This window comes from Amblyraja radiata, chromosome 21, assembly GCF_010909765.2.
Source record: "Amblyraja radiata isolate CabotCenter1 chromosome 21, sAmbRad1.1.pri, whole genome shotgun sequence".
In the NCBI taxonomy this organism is placed as follows: Eukaryota; Metazoa; Chordata; class Chondrichthyes; order Rajiformes; family Rajidae; genus Amblyraja; species Amblyraja radiata.
Window position 1 is genome coordinate 4433019 of NC_045976.1, and position 20830 is coordinate 4453848.

General features: G+C 42.8%; 1 protein-coding gene across 3 annotated transcripts in view; it reads right to left on the bottom strand.

The window, feature by feature from the left end:
• fgd6 (FYVE, RhoGEF and PH domain containing 6) overlaps nucleotides 1–20830 on the bottom strand; it is an 88111-nt gene that overhangs the window by 42512 nt on the left and 24769 nt on the right. For all 3 annotated transcript variants that reach the window (XM_033039400.1, XM_033039401.1, XM_033039399.1), the window contains 6 exons: nucleotides 18399–18537; nucleotides 13651–13715; nucleotides 13533–13563; nucleotides 11438–11589; nucleotides 7998–8154; nucleotides 7714–7801 (listed from right to left, as the gene is read on the bottom strand). In XM_033039400.1, coding sequence (XP_032895291.1) covers nucleotides 7714–7801; nucleotides 7998–8154; nucleotides 11438–11589; nucleotides 13533–13563; nucleotides 13651–13715; nucleotides 18399–18537 — 632 coding nt within the window. The remainder of the gene's footprint in view (nucleotides 1–7713; nucleotides 7802–7997; nucleotides 8155–11437; nucleotides 11590–13532; nucleotides 13564–13650; nucleotides 13716–18398; nucleotides 18538–20830) is intronic.

Here is a 20830-nt window from a genome sequence, read left to right on the forward strand (position 1 = left end):
ATATGAGAATAAAACTCTCCATTACTTCCAGGTGAGAGAAAATAATACACATCTGATTGCATCACTCATACTACTGCTAGCTGAAAGCAAAACATAACAATTCTACATGGAATGGAGTGTGTGCAGATTTGCACAATCACAAGGTAGATAAAAATGCTTACTCTTCTTTTCCTTGACAAATTGGTGGATTTCCAATATAACTCAACCCACATAAACATATAATTTCACTGGAGTGGGTGCAGTAGTGTTTCACCAAGAATTCAGTTGAGGATGAGCTTGTTTTCCTTTAAGTGATGGAGGCTGGTATGAAGTGGGGAGAGGGTTTGGGGCGCAGGGTATTCTTGATAGAGATATACAAAATTATGAATAGTGTAGTTAGGATAGATATAAGGGAATATTTCCCCACAGCAGAGGTAGCTAAATCGGAGACAGTAGTTTAGAGTAAAGGATAATACGTTTAGAGGGGTCAGGGGAAAAGCATTATCCAGAGTATGGTTGGAACCTGAAATGCCTTGCCCGAAGGAGTGATGGAGGCAAAGACTCTCACAACGTTTAAGTATTTAGATGAGCATTTGAACACCCATCACACATTAAACTACTGACCGCGGTTAGTACATCAAGTCAACTTTATTTGTCACATACACATACAAGGTACAGTGAAATGAAAGTGGCAATGCCTGCAGGATTGTGCAAAACATCAGAACAGAACAGAACCAGTATTTAGATCAGAGTTTACAGTCCTGATGGCCTGTGGGAAGAGGCTCTGTCTCATCCTTTCTGTTTTCGCAGCGTGACAGCGGAGGCGCTTGCCTGACCGTAGCAGCTGGAACAGTCCGTTGCTGGGGTGGTAGGGTTTCTTCATGATCTTGTGGGCTCTGGATCTGCATCTCCTGGTGTTTAGGTCTTGCAGGGGGGGGGGGGGGTGTAGTTCCCATGGTGCGTTTGGCCGAACACACTACTCTCTGCAGAGCCTTCCTGTCCTGGGCAGAGCTGTTGCCAAACCACATTGAGATGTTTCCGGCCAGGATGCTTTCTACTGCACCAGAGTAGAAGGATTAAAGGATCCTCAGTGAGACACTGAATTTCCTCAGCTGCCTGAGGTGGTAAAGGCACTGCCTTGCCTTTCTCATCAGTGTGGCAGTGTGTGGTGCCCATGTCAGATCATCTGTGATTTGGACTCCCAGGTATTTAAAGCTGCTCACCCTATCCACAGTAGTGCCATTTATCCCCAGTGGCGTGTACGTCCTCGGTTGTTGCGCCCTTCTAAAGTCCACAATCAGCTCCTTAGTTTTCGTGACATTCAAGAGGAGGCTGTTGTTAGTATATCTGATATTTGACAGTATAGATTGTTACATGATGATAAGCATGATCATGGTGGGCTAAAGAGCCTGTTACTGTGCTCTATGACACTAAGACTACAGTGGCACAGCGGTAGAGTTGCTGCTGTACAGCGCCAGAGACCGGGGTTCGATTCTGACTACGGGTGCTGACTGTACGGAGTTTGTACATTTTCGTGTCCCGCATGGGTTTTCTCTGGGTGCTTCCGTTTTCTCCCACATTCCAAAGACGTAAAGGTTTGCAAGTTAATTGGCTTGGTTTAATTGAAAATTGTCCCTAGTAGGATGGTGTTCGTGTGCGGGGGAACGCTGGTCGGCGCGGATTCGGTGGTCCGAGGGGCCTGTTTCCACGTGGTATCTCAAACTAAACTACACTAATAAACAGAAACATATGCTCAAGCAATACACTTACATAATGGACCACCATGAAATTTAACTCCCAGTATATTATTTATAATCTTGAGATGTTTATACATGAATAAATCATGCGCGTTTACTTCAAGGCCATATGATGCAGCAAACTTTAACACAATGCTGAAAACTGGATAAATATATTTTTACTGGATAAAAATATTTAACAAAGCCTGCATTTCAATAGAATCTTTAAGATAGCAAAAAAACTCCAAGGGTGATTGATAGGAACATTATCAAACAAACAATGAATGCCACACATGTACAGAAGTGCGAGGGATGAGAAATCAAACATTGGTCATAGAGCCCAATTAAAGGAAGAAAGGGTTGAAAAGTTTAGGTGTCTGAGCTTGACAACTTGGTCCTTGCAAGCATTTAAATTTAAGGACAACCCATATCGTAGGAGTGGAAATATCTTGGCAGGTTATAGACAGGAAGGTATTGCCTTGACAGAAAAGGTTGAGTGGAGGAGGGTTTCCAGAGGTGAGATCGCCAGAGGTGATGAGCTCAGAAACAGTGTGGGGGACGATGGCCTGGTGTTCAAAGGTCAAGGTCATGGCCAAGGGTCGGCATGAGATGTCTGGAGGCTGGCATGTGGCCTCAGCACCGTAGAGGTCAGCCTGTCAGTAGGCTGACCTCCACTGGCAGGCTGACCTCAGTTTATGAACTCATCACCTCTGATGATCTGCTCTCCACAGCCTCCAACCTTACTATTCCCCAGCATCGTACTGCCCGCTTCTATCCTCTTCCCAAAATCCACAAACATGACTGCCCTGGCAGACCCATTGTTTCTACCTACGTCTGCCCCACTGAATTCATCTCCACATATCTTGATTCCATCCTATCCCCTCTTGAACAGTCCCTTACCACCGACACCAGAGACATCTCACACGCCCTGCAACTCTTCAATAACTTTCAATTTCTAGGCCTCCATTGTCTCATCTTAACCATAGACGTCCAGTCCCTTTATACCTCTATCTCCCACTAGGATGGTCTCGGGGTCCAGGGCATGGAATAGAGACCCAATCAATTTTCCTCTACTAACACTCTCCTCTGTCTAGTGGAACATGTCCTCACCTTCAACAACTTCTCTTTTGACACCTCTCACTTTCTCCAAGTTAAAGATGTAGCCATGGGCACTTGCCTGAGCCCCAGCTACGCTTCCCTTTTTGTTGATTACACAGAACAGTCCTTGTTCCAAACGTACGCAGGCACCATCCCCCAACTATGTCTGCACTTCATCAGGGCCGCCTCTTGCAACCGCGCAGAATTTGTTGATTTCATTAATGTCTACCCTTCCCTCACATTCACTGCGGCTATATCTGACACCTCTCTCGCCTTTCTTGATCTCTCTGTCTCCATCACAGGGGAGAATATTAACTGGCGTCTACTCCAAACTTACGACTCCCACTGTTATCTGGTCTATACTTCCAACCACCCTGTCACTTGCAAAGACTCTATCACTTATTCTCAAATTCTCCATCGCCTCTCCATCAGCTGCCAAAATGGGGCTTTCTCTTCTAGGACACCCGAGACGTCCTCTTTCTTTAGTAAACATGGTCCCCCCCCCCCCTCCCTGCAGTATAGATGGATCTTTCACTCATGTCTTCTGTGTACCCCTTAGTTCTGCTCTCGCTCCTCCTCCCCCTCCCCTAGACAGAACAAAGATAGAGATCCCTAGTCCTCACCTTTAACCCCACCATCTTCTTCATTCAACACATCATCCTCCGTCATCTTCAACTGATCTCATCACTAGTCACACCCTTCCATCTCTACCCCTTTCTGCCTTCTAGAGACCGCAACTCCTTACTTCACATCTATTCCCACCCAAACCACCCCCTCCCTAGGTACTTTACCCTGCAAGCCACAGAAGATATAACACCTGTCCCTATACCTCCTCCCTCGACTTCATCCAGGGGCCCCAGTAGGTCTTCCAGCTGAGACAGAGGTTCATGTGCACCTCCTGCATCCGGTGTTCCCTATGTGGCATCCTGCACATCGCCGACACTGAATATACATTCGGTGACAATCCTAGCACTCTCTCCGCCAAGGCCCACTGCTAAACATTTTAACTCCCCTTCCTATTCCTACACTAATCTTTCTGTTCTGGGCCTCTTTCATTGCCAGACTGTGTCACATGCACCTGGGTGACTTACAGTCCAATGGTATGAACATTGAATTCTACAACTTAAGGTAACCTCTACATATCCCTGCCCCCTCCCACTCCTCCCCCACACTCCCCTTTCCTCCCCCCTGTCCCGTGTGCACCACCTGGATTTGCACCTATTTCTCCCATCACCATCCCCCTGCATTCCTTCCTCGGGGTTCACACATTGTAAGTCTTCAATCCTTTTATCTCACACCTGTTTTTTCATATCAGGCCTTTGCCCAACACATCTACCAATCAAAACCTCCCTTCACCTGTGTTCATTCATCTGTTACCCACCATGCTTTATCCTCATCTCCTCCAACTTTCTCCATATCCCCTCTACAATCAATCTGAAGAAGGGTCCCAACCCAAAACATCACCCATCCATGTTCTCTTTGTTTTTGTAAACCTGCATCTGCAGCTCCTTATTTCCTCTGGGTGAATGACACCTGGTTTGGGTTTACTGAGAGTTGAATATTTCATTGCAGCCACTAGAATGAGGGCAGATGTTCAGGAATGGATTAGAATAGTCAATCTCAGAGCTAATAATGACAGGAATGAAAGTTTCAGCAGGAAAAGGATCAAAACTGAGAAAGAGTTGGGTATATTGATGATATGAATAAATCTGGAGCTCAGGTCAAAGTTTTTTTTTTTTTTTTTTTTTTTTTTTTTTTTTTGGCGCCGACCTGTAGGGGGTATGGCTGCCTAGCCTGCAGCTGTCTGTTTTTTCATCTTTTTTCTTATTTTTAGTTAGTTTAGTGTCTTGTTTTTGAGGAGTTCTAGCTTATTTATGTGTGGGGGAGGGGGGGGGGGGGAAGGGGGAAACTAATTTTCAGGGTCCCTACCTGGTCAGAGATGCAGCTTTTCTCCGGGCTGCACTTTCGACCCGTCCTCGCGGCCTACCAGCGGGCCTGGAGCGGCGTTTCCTGAGGGGATCGCCCGGGGCATTGGCGGCATCGGCGGCGGCTGCGGAGCTGCGGGTCCGAGGAGCGAGGGGACCGCCCTGAGCCTCGGCATCGGCAGCGGCGGCACCGGCATCGGCGGCGGCAGAGCTGCGGGTGTGAGGACGGCGGTGCAGCGCTGGAGCACCATTGCGGGGCGGGCGGTGCCTTGCCTGGGTCGCCGCGCTGGAACTCCGGTGAGCTGGGACCGGCGTTTAAAACATCGCGGAGCTGCGGGCGGCGGCGCTGAAACTTTCCATCGGGAGCCTGGGATCTCGCGACGAGATCACCAGTTGAGCTCCATTCGGCGCGGCCTTGTCGGCTCCGGAAGCCACGGTCTCGAGTAGGGAGGCGGCCGTTCCAGGGTTCCCAAGCCGCTGAGAGGACTCTCTCGACGCCGGAACACCATCACCCGGCGAGGACGGCCTGGAACATCGGGCCTCCGTGAAGGCAACTGTGGAGGCCTCAATAGGCCCGACTATGGGTGAACATTGGGGATGGGACTGGACTTTGTGCCTTCCCCCATAATGGGAACCATTGTGGGGGGATGTTTTTATGTTTTTATGTTGAAGCTATTTATTATTGCTATGTTTGTATTCTTTTTTATGTGCTGCATTGGCAAAAAGAATTTCACTACACCTAGGTGTATGTGACAATAAATACAACCTTTGAACCTTTGAACCTTTGAAATATGACACAGTGGCAGTGAAGAGCCCGATTCTTTATCAAACAGTTGGACGGGAGAGAGATGACGTTTATGGCTAAGGAACTACCAAATTAGCAGCTGATATCATGCTCACTCTGCTATTCTTGCTTTGATAATTTCTGTAGAAAGGTGTTGGCAGAATGTCAGGACCTAGCCTGATTCTAAAATGTGACGTGATGCACTGATCATGGCTGTAAGTATTCACCAAGTTATTTTCAATCCAAGCAATTATATTGGCTCTTAGGAAATTTTGATTAGGAATAAAGAACTGATTGAAGCCCTACCGGATATTAGAAATCAAATTTTAATTGGTGCTGTTGAATGTATGAGGATGCATGTTGGATCAAAAGATATTTTTATACCAACTAATCCAGAGTATGATATTAATAATACCATATTAACTTCACCGAACCAATTTTTAGAGAGTTAAGATATGCCGGCAGACTCTATTAAATATGTAGGATGCTTCTAAACTGTGGAGATCCTAGCATGATAGCACTTCAATGTGTTCGTGGCATCTGGAAAGGTGCCAATGAAATCTGGCTCTTTTCATGATGAAGGAAAATAAAAATGAAAATGACTGAAGGACTTAATTTGCTTTCAACTCTTCCTAATGCTCCGTGAGTGGTTAGTGAAATGAAGAGGTATAATACAAAATCAAATATGACGTGAGAAATATTACAGTAAAGCAGAATAAACATAACCACTTCATACCAAAATGAAAAATGAATTTTGGTAAATGGTCCCACTGCAGAATGCTTGATATAACATAGATAATGCGACACCATATACCCATATAACAATTACAGCATGGAAACAGGCCATCTCGGCCCTTCTAGTCCGTGCCGAATACTTATTCTCACCTAGTCCCATCTAGATGTGTATATGTGGGGGGCGGGGGGAGGGGGAAGGGGGAAACTGTTTAAAAGGCCTCCAACCTAAACGACCCGGGGGCTCGGGAGATTGCGGAGCTGCGGACTACTCACCATCGTGGGGCTGACCGGCCTCGGTGCGTGGGGAGCGGTGGTGACTCGCTGCTGCGACTCGACTCCTGGGGCGCGGAGGCTCCAGCAACGCAGCCGCAGGTCCGGTGGACTGGGACATCGGGAGCTCGCGGGTCCGGGGGGAGAGAGAGACCGCTTCCCGGAGCTCCCGCAACGCGACTTCTCCAGCCCAGCACGGCTTCATGGCCGTGGGACATTCCAGCGCCCGCTGGAGGCTCCAATTTTGTGACATTTGGACCAGGAGCGGGGCCGTAAATCGCCCGGCACGGCCTAAAATGGCCGTGGGACTTATCATCGCCCGCCTGGGGCTTGGACATCGGGAGAGACATGGAGAACAGGGGAGAGAAAAGACTTTGCCTTCCATCACAGTAGGTTCACTGTGATGGATGTTTGTGTGAACTAAATTGTGTGTATGTCTAGGAATTGTCTTTGTTTGTATGGCTGTGGAAACGGAATTTCGTTTGAGCCTCACTGAGGCTCAAATGACAATAAATTGTATTGTATTGTACCTGCACTCAGACCATAACCCTCCATTCCTTTCGCATCCATATACTTATCCAATTTATTTTTAAATTATAAAATCGAACCTGCCTCCACCACTTCCACTGGAAGCTCATTCCACACAGCTACCACTCTCTGAGTAAAGAAGTTCCCCCTCATGTTTCCCCTAAACTTCTGTCCCTTAATTCTCAAATCACACCTCGAAGTTCTGGCTATTTAATTAATTTAGAGACCAATTTAAGTTTCAAATTTCGATTATTCATCATTCTTTGTAAACATTGCATTATGGAAAGCTCTGACTTAAAAAATTATTTTGTAATGATTTAGGCTACACATTAAACACTTTCATATGCGACAAATAAAATGCCTGAACATACATCAGTCTATCTTGGTGCACAAAGAACTATGGATTAGCAAAATCCACCATGAGAAATGTTCCATGCAGTCTTATGCCAAGATTAAATTACATTACATCCAGGAAATGTCGTTAAAATTATAGCGCAAAAAACTGTAACTGCCATCAAATGATTTCATGCTGTATATTTCCAAAACCCTAATGCCTAATGTGTGCTTTTACAAAGTAGTCATTCATAAAAAAACAAAACAAAAACTCAATTGTTACATCACTACTGTAGACATTTCAGGAATAATGAGTTAACATTACCTGTCAGAAGCAGCTTGTACTGTGGAATTCTTTGGACAGGTTTTAACAAGTAATGTTTGAGTGCCAGGTTTGCACAGCGAGAGCTCATCTGAAAGAAAACAAAGCTGAAATGTTATACACGAGAAGATTCATAAACCTGTTAATGATAGCTGTGAAGCCATCCGCATATTCTGTATTAGGCACTTTGGAGAAATACCATGTCTTTACACGCGATGTGTCTGCCCCATACAGACACGTGGCAGCAAATTGTTAAAGGCAATGTCGGTCTTAAGAATATTTATTACCTCAAATTCTCTGACTACTGCAGCAAAGGTGGAATTCTTCTTGCACTGTTCATCCAACAAACAAATATTCTTGTCAAACTCTTTGATGTAGGTTGAATACATTTTTAGGTATGGTCCTTTCTCCATGAAGATATCAGCTATTCTCTGATACTTATCCCTGCAGATACAAAGAATTATTTAGTTTTAAGTGTAAACAACAAAACCATTTATTTATAAAAGTAAGTCAGAATTAATTGAGAGACTGACTTGTGTACAGGATATATAAAGTGAAGCTACAGCTTCAACCCCCATCATCACGATGTACCATGGTCATACTTTTGGTATTAGTATTTGTTTATTCTTGTCACACATACCAAGATACAATGGGGAAAAAACATTGTTTTGCAGGCAATCCTGGAAAATCATACCATACATGAGTACAACAGGTAGTAAACAAAATGTTACAGCTACAGAGAAAGTGCAGATTTAAAACAAAAAAGTACATTGGCTGCAACAAGGTTGATTGGAAGATTGGAAATTCATCCCAAACAAAAGGGAGATCTATTCAACAGTATGAACATAGAAAAATAGGTGCAGGAGTAGGCCATTCGGCCCTTTGAGCCAGCACCGTCATTCAATATGATCATGGCTGATCATCTAAAATTCCTGCTTTTTCTCCATATCCCTTGTTTCCTTGATCCCCAAGAGCTAAATCTAACTCTCTCTTGAAAACATCCAGTAAATTGGCCTCCAATGCCTTCTGTGGCAGATAATTCCAGATTCACAACTCTTTGGGTGAAGATGTGTTTCCTAATTTCAGTCCTAAATGGCCTACCCCTTATTCTTAAACTGTGACTCCTGGTTCTGGACTCCCCCAACATCGGGAACATTTTTCCTGCATCTAGCCTGTCCAATCCTTTAAGAATTTTATATGTTTCCTTAAGAATCCCTCTCATCCTTCTAAATTCCAGTGAATACAAGCCCAGTCGACCCATTCATAAGAATCAGGAATTCATGTTGCAGCTTTATAAAATTTGAGTTGGCCACATTGGAGTATTTCTGGTTGCTTCATTGTAGGCAGTATGTGACGACTTTGGAGCGAGTGCAAAAGAGGTTTACCAGAATGCTGCCTCGATTAGAAAGTATTACTTTTAAGGAGAGTTTGGACAAATAAGATTGTTTCCTCTGGAGCATCAGATGTCGGGGGGAAGACCTGATAGAAGTATGTAAAATTATAAGAGGCAAGGATAGTGTAGACAGTCTGAATCTTTTTCCAGGCTGGAAATGTCAAGGTCGGCAGGGCACAGCTTTAAGTTCAGACAGGGAAAATTTAAAGGAAATGTGTGAGTCAATTTTTTTAATACACAGAAAGATTGGTGGATAGCTGGAATGAGCTGTCAGGGGTGGTAGTAAAAGCAGGCACATTGGTAGCATTTAAGAGGTTTTTCGACAGGGATATTCAGGGAATGGAAGGATATGGATCACATGCAGGCATAGTTTAGTTTCAATCGACCTTGTGTGGGCCGCAGGATCTGTTCCTGTGCTGTACTGTTCTATGTTGGAAGGAGTTGTTCTATGTTCTATAACAATAGAGAAGCAGCTATTCTTGAAACCGGTGGTTCTTAAAGAAGCTATTCTTGAATCAGTGCTTTCTGTATCTTCTGTCTGATGGGAAAGGGAAAGAAAAATAAGTTCTCCTTGTAACTTGATTGGCATGGAAGAGTTGGGCCAAAGAGCCATTTCTGTGCTGAATATTTTGTAGTTCTAAGTGCTGGATGCGGCCCAGAGGCTGCCCAGGCACTTCCGCTTGGAGTGCATACTGTCGTTGTGTCCTTGGGCAAGACACTTCACCCACCTTTGCCTGTGTGTGAATGTGTGTGAATGTGTGTGAGTGATTGGTGGTGGTCGGAGGGGCCGTAGGCGCAGATTGGCAGCCACGCTTCTGTCAGTCTGCCCCAGGGCAGCTGTGGCTACAGAAGTATCTTACCACCACCGAGTGTGACTGAGGAGTGAATGAATAATGCGATGTAAAGCGCCTTGAGTATTAGAAAGGCGCTATATAAATCCCATCCATTATTATTATTATTAGAGTATACTGTGGATGGCTTGAATGGCATCATGTGTTGTCTTTTCTCTGACTGATTAGCATGCAATAAAAGCTTTTCACTGTACCTCGGTACACGTGACAATAAACTAAACTCAAACTCAACTCACATCAGAGGATGGACTGTCTTAAGTCATTCAGGAGGTCTACTTCCCCAAAATACCTTGTTATCTAATAATTACTTTGTCTTAATTCATGTGGATGTAACAGTGTTGGCATACAGGAGATAAGCACGGGAGAAATATCTAGTCATACATTTCAAAGGAATATCTAGTCATGCGTTTCTGAAGGCAATGAATAAGTTAACATGAAAACATTGCCTAAAATTACCAGTGCAAGCTCTCACATTCTCCTCTCTAAGTCATAAATTGTGAGGGCCAACTGTTACTATGGATTGTGGTCAGCTATGAACCTATATATCAGCCACTGGTTAGAATGAAATGTTCTAGATTTTCCTTTCAAAGGTTTCAAAGGTCTCAAAGGTATTTTATTGTCACATGTACCAATTGAGGTACATGTGACAGTGATATACAAATTACCATGCAGCCATACGAAAAAAAAAAGCAACAAGACACACTACATAAAAGTTAACATAAACATCCACCACAGCGGATTCCCCACATTCCTCACTGTGATGGAAGGCAAAAAAGTCCAATCTTCTTCCTCTTTATTCTCCCGCGGTTGGGGCAGTCGAACCATCCGTCGAGGCGATCAAAGCTCCCGTAGCCGGCGGTTGAAGCTCCCGCGTCAGGGCGATCAAAGCTCTCCTGTCGGGGCAAACCTCCCGCGGCTTGGAGTTCCCGAAGTCGGTTTCTGACCAGAGACAGCAGGCGCCATGATGTTAAAGTCCACAAGCACCCACGGTTGGAGCTCCGAGGTCGATCCCTGGCAAAGGGACCGTGAGCTCCACGATGGCAAGTCCGTAGGAACCCGCGGTGGTGCTCTCAAAGTCGGTCTCCAGCAAAGGCCGCCAACTCCTCGATGTTAGGCCGCAGTGTGGATGGAGAAACAATATGGAAAAAAAATCGCATCTCCATCGAGGTAAGAGATTAGAAAATGTTTCCCTCAACCCCGCACCCCCACATAAAACAAGCTAAAGAACACTAAAAACATACATTTAACACATACTATTAAAACACAACGAAGGAAAGGACAGACAGACAGACAGTTGGCGAGGCAGCCATTGCTGGCACCATCCGGTGGTCACATCTTTGCAAATATCACCTCTCAGTGATCACACTGTAAGATTGAAAGGCCCCAGCTACTCCAACTTATCTCATAATTCATTCCTATCATACGATAGGATCATAATGAATAGATTTTAGTAGCACAAATGCAATAATGAACAATTCAATACCAATGAGCCATTCTCTCTTCTAGTTCTCGCAGCAGTCCCCGGTTCAGCTCATACAGTTGTGGCAGGTAGTACAAGATCTGGTTCAAAGTCTTATCATCAATCACTTGTTTTCCATATTGTCGTGATGCTTGGATCACTGAATCCCGGAAATCCTAGATTTCAAATAGATAGAATAATTAGATGCAATGAAGTTTGCAAGATTTAAAACTGTTAATTATTTAGTCTAGTTGACGATAAACAAGTGACCCACTTGAAGTAAATTGTAAATCTTAAAATGTAAATGTTTTTTTTATTTTGACCTGTCTTCTGTATGCACAGAAGTGGGGCTGATAAAAAGATATTGATTTAAAACATTGATTCTGGAACTTCCTCCACTGATGCTGCCTGATCCATTGAAGGTTCCAATAATTTCAGTTTTTATATCTTTCTTATAACCTTCCATTAATTTGCACTATTGCATCTCTTGAAAACATGGATAGGTGACGTTGTGGTTTGAGGCCGTTTTTCAGACTGATTGTGAGGGAGTGGAATGGTGGTGGGGAAAAAAAAAGCTGGAAAAGGGGAGAGTCAGAACGAAGCATCGCAGATAATAGGTCGACATGGTCAAAGGTTTTTTTTGATAGGCAGATGTTTGTAACAAAGGCCAGATTTAAGAATGGAAGGTGTGAGACAGGTTTGAAGAGTTGCAGATTGTGAGGCCAGAGAGAGGAAAGTAGCAAGAGGGGAGGAGGGAAATAGATGGGAGTTCAGGTGGGGCATGGAGGTGGGAAAGGGGGGGGGGGGGGGGGAGGTTAGTGAGAGGTTACCTAAAATTGGAGAATTCCATGTTCATACCATTGGGTTGTAAGCTATCCAAGCTGAATATGAGAGATTGTTCCTCCAGTTTACATGTGGTCTCACTCCGGCAATGGAGGACGACCAGGACATAAAGGTCAATGAAATGGAAGGGGTTAAAATGGTTAGCAACCAGAAGATCTAGTAAGTCTTGGCGGACCGAACGCAAGTGTTCAGCGAGATGGTCGCCGAGTCTATGCTTGGTCTCGCTAATGTACAGGTGGCCACATCGGGAACACTGGATGCAGTAGAAGAGGTCTAATAAGACTTAATTCCTCTTACATACAATATTTCATAGTAAATAAGATGCACTTTTCTGTGGTTATTAGTGGGGCACTGCTAATCTTTAGCTTCAAATTGAATTTACAACTCTCAAACCGTCAACCTTTCCATATCTAGATCGGTTTACAAAATATAACTTGTTCCTGTGTTTTAAATAAGTATTACAAATTTCAAACTAACAGCCTATTCTTTTTCTCCAGAGATGCTGCCTGACCTGAGTTACTCCAGCATTTATCTTCAACATATGCCAAGTATGGCTTCAAAACAACAGAAATGCTCCCTGCAACCAAAGTACAGGATACACAGATGATGATTCCTCTACGACTATAACCAGATATCTTAAAAACAAAGCTGCCTCATTGACTAACTATTCAAAATATTTTGACCAAACAACTCCAAACTGCTGATTCAAGCAGTGTACAACATACCATACGAAAAGGCAGTTAAATTTTGACCCGGCTGCTTTGTACTGTATAACACTAGTTTCCACATGTAAAACTGATTAAGGTTTACATGACTAATAATTTGGCATACTAAGAGGAGCGAGACTACTAAATGACATAGTTGCATAGAAATGCGAAGCATTAACAGATGGCTAGCTAATATCCTCACATATGTTTGAAATGGATATTAAAACATTTTCATGGTTGGTCATGGGCAATTACATATTGTGTCAGCTGCCCAACACAAATTCAAACCATTTCAAAGAGGAAGAACATCAGCTGAAATCCATATGCTTATCTCTTATCTATACAAAAGTGTTGTTTTCAGAAGGTAGACAAAAATGCTGGAGAAACTCAGCAGGTGAGGCAGCATCTATGGAGCGAAGGAAATAGGCAACGTTTGTTTTCAGGAAGCTACTTTGTGTTGTTTTATGCAGCTGCTATTTTGTATGACATATTCTAGATGAATCACTTGTAACTAAATGTTTTAATTATTGATTTTAAACAACAATAAAAACAGAAAATAAATTACTTACAATATGCAAAAGCTTCAAAACATCCACAAACCTGTTGAAATAAATCCATAGAATTATCTTTTTATATGATTTGTGTTGGCTGTAAACTTTCATATAAAAATCACAACAAAGTACATACACTTTCTCCGAGCTCATGATTTCCCTGGCAATGTGATAGACCTTGGTTTTCTTCCCTTTGTCATTCTGCAAAGGAAATACATAGCAACCTTCAGAAAGGAATATTATTGTTCACAGCAAAACATAAACCATGGCAGTAGTATACCAAAATAAATTATATGACTTTAACACCATAGGTGTTCAATACATTCAAGAAGTCTCCAAATCATTGACCTATTTACAAATTTGAGATATGGCCATAATTAATATCCACTTGAGTGATATTGAACTGTTGACTATTTGGATCATCAGAATATAATAAATACGAAGACAATTATGCCATTTAGCCCTTCAAGCTTTAGCACCCTTCATTGAAATCATGGCTGACCTTTCACCTCAGTACCATTTTCCTTCACACTTCTACATTCGTGATCTCTTTGACATCCCGGAAACTATTGACATTTGTTTTGTGTGAACTCAATTATCCCCAAGATCGTTCTTGTGAACCTCCTCCGAACCCTCTCCAAAACCAGCATGTCCTTTCTCAGATAGGGGGCCGATAACTGCTCACAATATTCCAAATGTGGCCTCACCAGCACCTGATAAAACCTCAGCATGACATCCTTGCTTTAATATTCTAGTCCCCTTGAATTGAATCCTAGCATTGCATTTGCCTTTCTTACTGCTGGCTCAACCTGCAAATTAAACAAAAAAAAAATGCACTCAGTTCATCTGCCATTTCTTTGGTCCCCATTACTACTTGGCCAACATCATTTTCCAGCAGTCCATTGTCCCTTCTTGCATCTCTTTTACTCTTTATATATCTGTAAAAATCTTTTACAGATCCTTTTTTATATTATTGGCATCCTCTTTTATATTATTGGCTAGCCTACCTTCATCTTTCATCTTATCTCCCATTCCTTTTTTTAGTTGCCGTCTGTTGGTTTTTAAAAGCTTCCCACTGATCTTTGCCATGTCATATGCCTTCACTTTTGCTTTCATGCTGTCCTTGACTTCTTTTGTCAGCCATGGTGGCTTCATTCTTTCCTTGGTATGTTTCCTCCTGTTTGGGATGAAAAGAGTCTGCATCTTCTGAAATATTCCCAGAAACTCCTGCCATTGCTGCTCCACCATCATTCCTGCTAAGGTTCCCTGCCAGTCAACTTTGGCCATTCTCATGCCTCTATAGTTACCTTTACTCAACAGTAATAGAGCTCAGATTTCAGCTTCTCCCTCTCAAAACTGCAGGTTGAATCCTATCATATTATGATCACTCCCTCCTATGGGTTCCTTTACCTTAAGTGTCTCTATTGAACCGGCTTACTGGTGGAAAGAAGTGTGTTGTGGTGGAAGGGCTGCACTTTGGGAGCCCTAATGCAAGAGGCCCTCAACAGCTTTGATGTACAGAGGAATCTTGGAGTCCAAGTCCATAACTCCTCGAAAGTGGCAACGTAATAGATAGTGGTAAAGAAGGCATATTGTATGCTTGCTTTCATAGGCTGGGGCATTGAGTACAATAGTCAGGAAGTCACGATGCAGCTTAATAAGACTTTGGTTAGGGCGCATTTGAGCTTTTGCATGCAGTTCTGAGTGCCCCATTACAGGAAGGACGTGGCGGCTTTAGAAAGGGTGCAGAGGAGGTTTACCAGAATGATACCTAGTTTGGGAGGGTATTAGCTACAGGGAGAGGTTGGACAGATTTGGATTGTTTTCTCTGGAACCGCAGAGGTTGCGAGGAAACCAAACAGAAGTATATAAAGTTATGAGGGGCAGACACAGAACCTTTTTTTCCCAAGGATGGGGGGGGAAAAAAATCAAAATCTAGAGGTCATAATTTTAAGATGGAGGGGAAAAAGTTCAAAGAAGACTTGCAGGGCAATGTTTTTTTTGCATAGTGGGTGGTGTGTGCGTTGAATGTGCTGCCGGGGGTGGTGGTTGAGGCAATTTAATTTTGGCATTTAAGAGATTTTTGGATAGGCAGATATGTAAGGAATTGAGGGAAATTTATTTTTTTGCAGGCAAATACGAGATAGTCTTGGCATCATGTTTGGTACAGACATTGGCGGCCAAAGGGCCTGTTCTTGTGTTGTATTGTTCTATGTTCTATGATAAATTGGAGGTCATATTATCCTTTGAGCCTGCTCTACCTTTCAATTAAATTAGAAGAGATATGATCTTGACCTCAACTACACTTCCCAAGATTCCAATGATTCAGGATCCTTAAAGAAACAATTCCTCTTCATTTCTTTAATAAATGAACTACACATTATTCTGAAATTATGCCCTCTTGATCTAGATTTGACAGAGAGTTGTGAATTTATGGAATTCGCTGCCTCAGAAGGCAGATTCACTGGATGACTTCAAAAGAGAGTTAGATAGAACTCTTAGGGTTAGTGGAATCAAGGGGTATGAGGAGTAGGCAGGAACGGGGTACTGATTGTGGATGATCAGCCATGATCACATTGAATGGCGGTGCTGGCTCGAAAGGCCGAATGGCCTACTCCTGCACCTATTGTCTATGTATGTACAGTGCTCTCCATAATGTTTGGGACAAAGACCTGTCATTTATTTATTTGCCTCTGTACTCCACAATTTGAGATGTGTAATAGAAAAAAAATCACATGTGGTTAAAGTGCAGATTTTAATAAAGCCATTTTTTATACATTTTGGTTTCACCATGTAGAAATTACAGCAGTGTTTGTACATAGTCTTCTCCATGGATTGTCACCTTGTCGTGGTGGAGAAGCTTATGTGGTCCTGAGATCCTGAAAGCGATGCCATCTGGAGCTATGTTGCTGGTAGGGCCACCCATGGCGTAAGGACGAGGGTTAGGTCACTGACAAAGAGCAATCCAACCAAGACCTCAAAGGTGGAACATGCGGAGGACGATGGTTGACCTTAGTGATGCGTCACAACGACTGGGAAGGCGGATGAAGGCTTCAACATAAAAGGGTCTCCGGTCGTCTTGGACTCCATGCCACTGGATCCTGACCCAGATCTGTCAAGGACTGTGGGGTGGCTGTCTGTGCACTAGTCCCCCCCCTCGTTAAACAAAGTCACGCACAGGTGTCCTCCCTATAGGGAATAGTACCCTGGAGTCACCCATGGTCAGCCATGACCAAAGGGGGCCTAAAATCTGTACATTATCCCCCCCCATTTCAGGGCACCATAATGTTTGGGACACAGCAATGTCATGTAAATGAAAGTAGTCATGTTTAGTATTTTGTTGCATATCCTTTGCATGCAACGACTGCTTGAAGTCTGCGATTCATGAACATCACCAGTTGCTGGTGTCTTCTCTGGTGATGCTCTGCCAGACCTGTATTGCAGCCATCTTTAGCTTATGCTTATTTTGGGGGCTAGTCCCATTCAGTTTTCTCTTCAGCATATAAAAAGCTTGCTCAATTGTGTTCAGATCGAGTGATTGACTTGGCCACTCAAGAATTCAGCTTTTTTAGCTTTGAAAAACCCCTTTGTTGCTTTAGCAGTATGTTTGGGATCATTGTCTTGCTGTAGTATGAACTGCTGGCCAATGAGTTTTGAGGCATTTGTTTGAACTTGAGCAGATGTGTCTATACACTTCAGAATTCATTATGCTACTACCATCAGCAGTTGTATCATCAATGAAGATAAGTGAGCCAGTACCTTCAGCAGCCATACATGCCCAGGTCATCACAACCCCACCACCGTGTTACACCGATGAGGTGGTATGCTTTGAATCTTGGGTAGTTCCTTCTCTCCTTGCATTGGCTCCAAGGTAGACACAAAATGCTGGAGTAAGTCAGCGGGACAGGCAGCATCTCTGGAGAGAAGGAATGGGTGAGGTTTCGGGCGAGACCCTTCTTCAGACTGATATCAGGGGAGTTGGCGGTACAGAGATAAAATGTATTCGGAGACAGTAAGACTGGAGGGAGAACTGGGAAGGGGGAGGGGATGGAGAGAGAGGGAAAGTAGGGGGCTACTTGAAGTTAGAGAAGTCAATGTTCATACTGCTGGGGTGTAAGCTACCCTAGCAAAATTTGAGGTGCTGTTCCTCCAATTTGCACTGGGTTTCACTCTGCCAATGGAAGAGACCCAGGACAGAAAGGTGAGATTGGGAATGGGAGGGGGAGTTAAAGTCTTGAGCAATCGGGAGAGCAGGTAGGTTAAGGCCGACTGAGCAGAGGTGTTTAGCAAAACTATCGCCGAGCTTGAACTTGGTCTCGCCGATATACAGGAGTTGACATCTGGAACAGTGGATACAGTAGATGAGGTTGAAGATGGTGCAAGTGAACCTCTGCCTCGCCTGAAAAGGCTGTTGGGGTCCTTGGACGGAGTCGAGGGGGGAGGTAAAGAGACAGGTGTTGCATCTCCTGCAGTTGCAAGGGAAAAATCGTCACCTATTCCTTCTCTCCAGAGATGCTGACTGTTCCGCTGAGTTACTCCAGCATATTGAGTCTACCTTCGATTTAAACCAGCATCTGCAGTTCTTTCCAATTTCCAATTCTCTTCTCTATATCCATCTTGTTAGTTATACCAATGAATTATCTTAATTCCCTTTCCCCTAATTGAATTTATATGTTTAACTGTTGAGATTAAGATTAAATACATAAAAGAATAGCATTTAATTGACTGCAATTCATTTTATGCAGCACCATAAATTATAGTCCCTGATTGTATCCCCCATTTTGAATAAATGCCACTGAAGTTATAAAATGACCATTTCTCAAATTCACCTTGAGCAATAACAACAGATTTGCTACATTTAGATAAAAATAATCAACAAGCTACCTGCTTCTCGTCTTGCTGATCCAGTTCTCCTTTGCTTGCATCTGAACTGTTATCTTCTTCATCAGAACTAAATATGATCTCTTCCTCCTCTGAGTTGATGTCCATTTCTGAAGAAAGGTTGTCCTGATCCTGTCCTGGGCTACAAATAAGTTAATGAGAGCAAGGTACTTAATACTTCATCTGCAAATAAAATGTATAATTTCATATTCAAGTTTTAAATTCTGGGGAAGGAAAGCTATTTTCACCCCATCCAGAGGAGCATCAGTATCAGGAATAAAGTATTAAGGACACTCAGACAGATTTAGCATCATAACAATGACTGTTTTGCTGTTTCTCATTCCCAACCTCTTTTAGCATAGGAAGGGTTTAGAAGAATGTAGGTCAAATGCAGTCAAAGGGGTATAGTAAATCATCTTGGTCTTGGTCAGTATGGATGAGTTGGACTAAAGGGCACATTCTATACTGTAGAGCTCAATGGCTCTACTCCTATAAAGGGGTCTTTTTAAAAAAAAATCTCTGTTACTTGCATTTGTTTGCACCTGGAGTGAAATGAACTTGTCCCATCTCAACGCAACTGTTGGTGAACAGATGTTCATAATATAAATGTGTAACACATTTATAATGTTTGGACGAGAAAGACTGCTAAAAGAAGTTAATTTCAAGTAAGCTGCTTCCCCTCAGTCCCTCTCTCACATTATCTACTCAGGTCCTCCAACACATACCATGAAAAACCTGTCCCTGTCTCCCAGTTTCTTCCTTCCTCACTCCATTTGTTCATCAACCACACACACTCCATTAGTGTTCCTCTCAGCCCAACAATCTTCCTTTTTACCCCATACTCAAACGACCTTTCCCCTCAGATTCCATACCCTGCAGCTCCTTGTTATCTCCATCAATAATATTCCAGACGATGTGGCTATTTTCACCCTTCTCTCCTGCACCCGACCCCTTCCATCACCCACCCCTCCCACCAGCATCCACCCATTACTTGTCAGTTCTTGCCTAGCCTCCTCCTCACCTTTATACTAGCCATCTCCCCTCTACTCAGTCCAGATGAAGGATCTCAACTGGAAACTTTGAATTTCTCTCCTCAGATGCTGCCTGACCAACTGAGTTTCTCTAGCAGTTCATTTTTTGCTTCCTTCTGATCAATTTACCAACAAATGCAGGGGAAAAAAACAACTTATATTCACAAGCAAACACCATAAAAATGATTAGTGGATACACAAATCAATTTTTGTGCATCTCACTGGAGCCTTGCAAACCTGCATAAAGTTTTCCTTCCATTTAACTGTTTCCTAATATTTTATTTCTCAATAAAACATGCACAGATTAAAGCCGGGACAAGATGATCTTGTTAAATGCCCATCAGCGCAGAAATCATAATGCATATAATAGCACAGTTAGTGGAAATCTCATTAGAATGGAAAACTGATTTGGTGACTCATTGGACATCCTCCTGGTTATTTCATGAACAGTGGCATATTTCACATTATACAAGCTGTCTACAGGCATAAAAACACATCTGTTTCAATTGGCAAGAGCACTTGAGCACTTTGAATTGGTCATGTGCAATATCAGTGCAATTGTGCCACTATCAGCAGCGGTCTTTACCTTTCATCTGAAGAAACATGTTATTTTGAAACAATAGCGAACTTCAGTGACGATAATGTACTAAAAAGATTACATCTTTGCATATTGGGAAAAGTACACATTTCATAAAACCAACCAGAAACTACATACAAAATATTTATCACTCAAATTTGCAGAAAGCACAAATAGCACAGACTATGTTTAGTCTTTGCATCCTTGGTTGCAAATATCAAAGGTATTATTTCATCAGCTATACAGCTAGCAATAAACAGGAAATTCACACTGCTGTTTACAATTTACTAAATTAGGAATCTTTGTGTTCCATTTAACTCAACTACCATGAAAATACAATTGTTGAGGCTCTCCGTCACTATCGTAGAGCAAAGCAGGTCAACAAAGAATATCTAAAAATATGTACTTATGTGTGTCTTTGTCATTCTAATTACCTCACTTAAAGAGAACGCCTTCACATAAAAAAACTGTTAATAATGAAACAATAATGCTCGTTCAGATCTTTTATAAAACTAAAACTTGGCATCAAATTACAGCTTTAAGTTTCAAGAGATCTTGTGAGCTTACAATACTTAAAATGAATGTTGTTGGAACAATGTGTTGTTAGATTTTAATATAAAGAAGCAACTGGACCTTTATTTGATACTGCAAACAAAGTTTCAAGATGGGAATTATTAATATCAGTTTTAGCTATCCAAACCGATACAATGCATCACTGAAGGAAACTTCTCTTTCTACATCCACATCACCACTTCTAGAATTCCATCCCAAAAAAACACTGATCCTGAAGGAAGATATCATAGGGCCAAAGGGCCAAATTGATATAA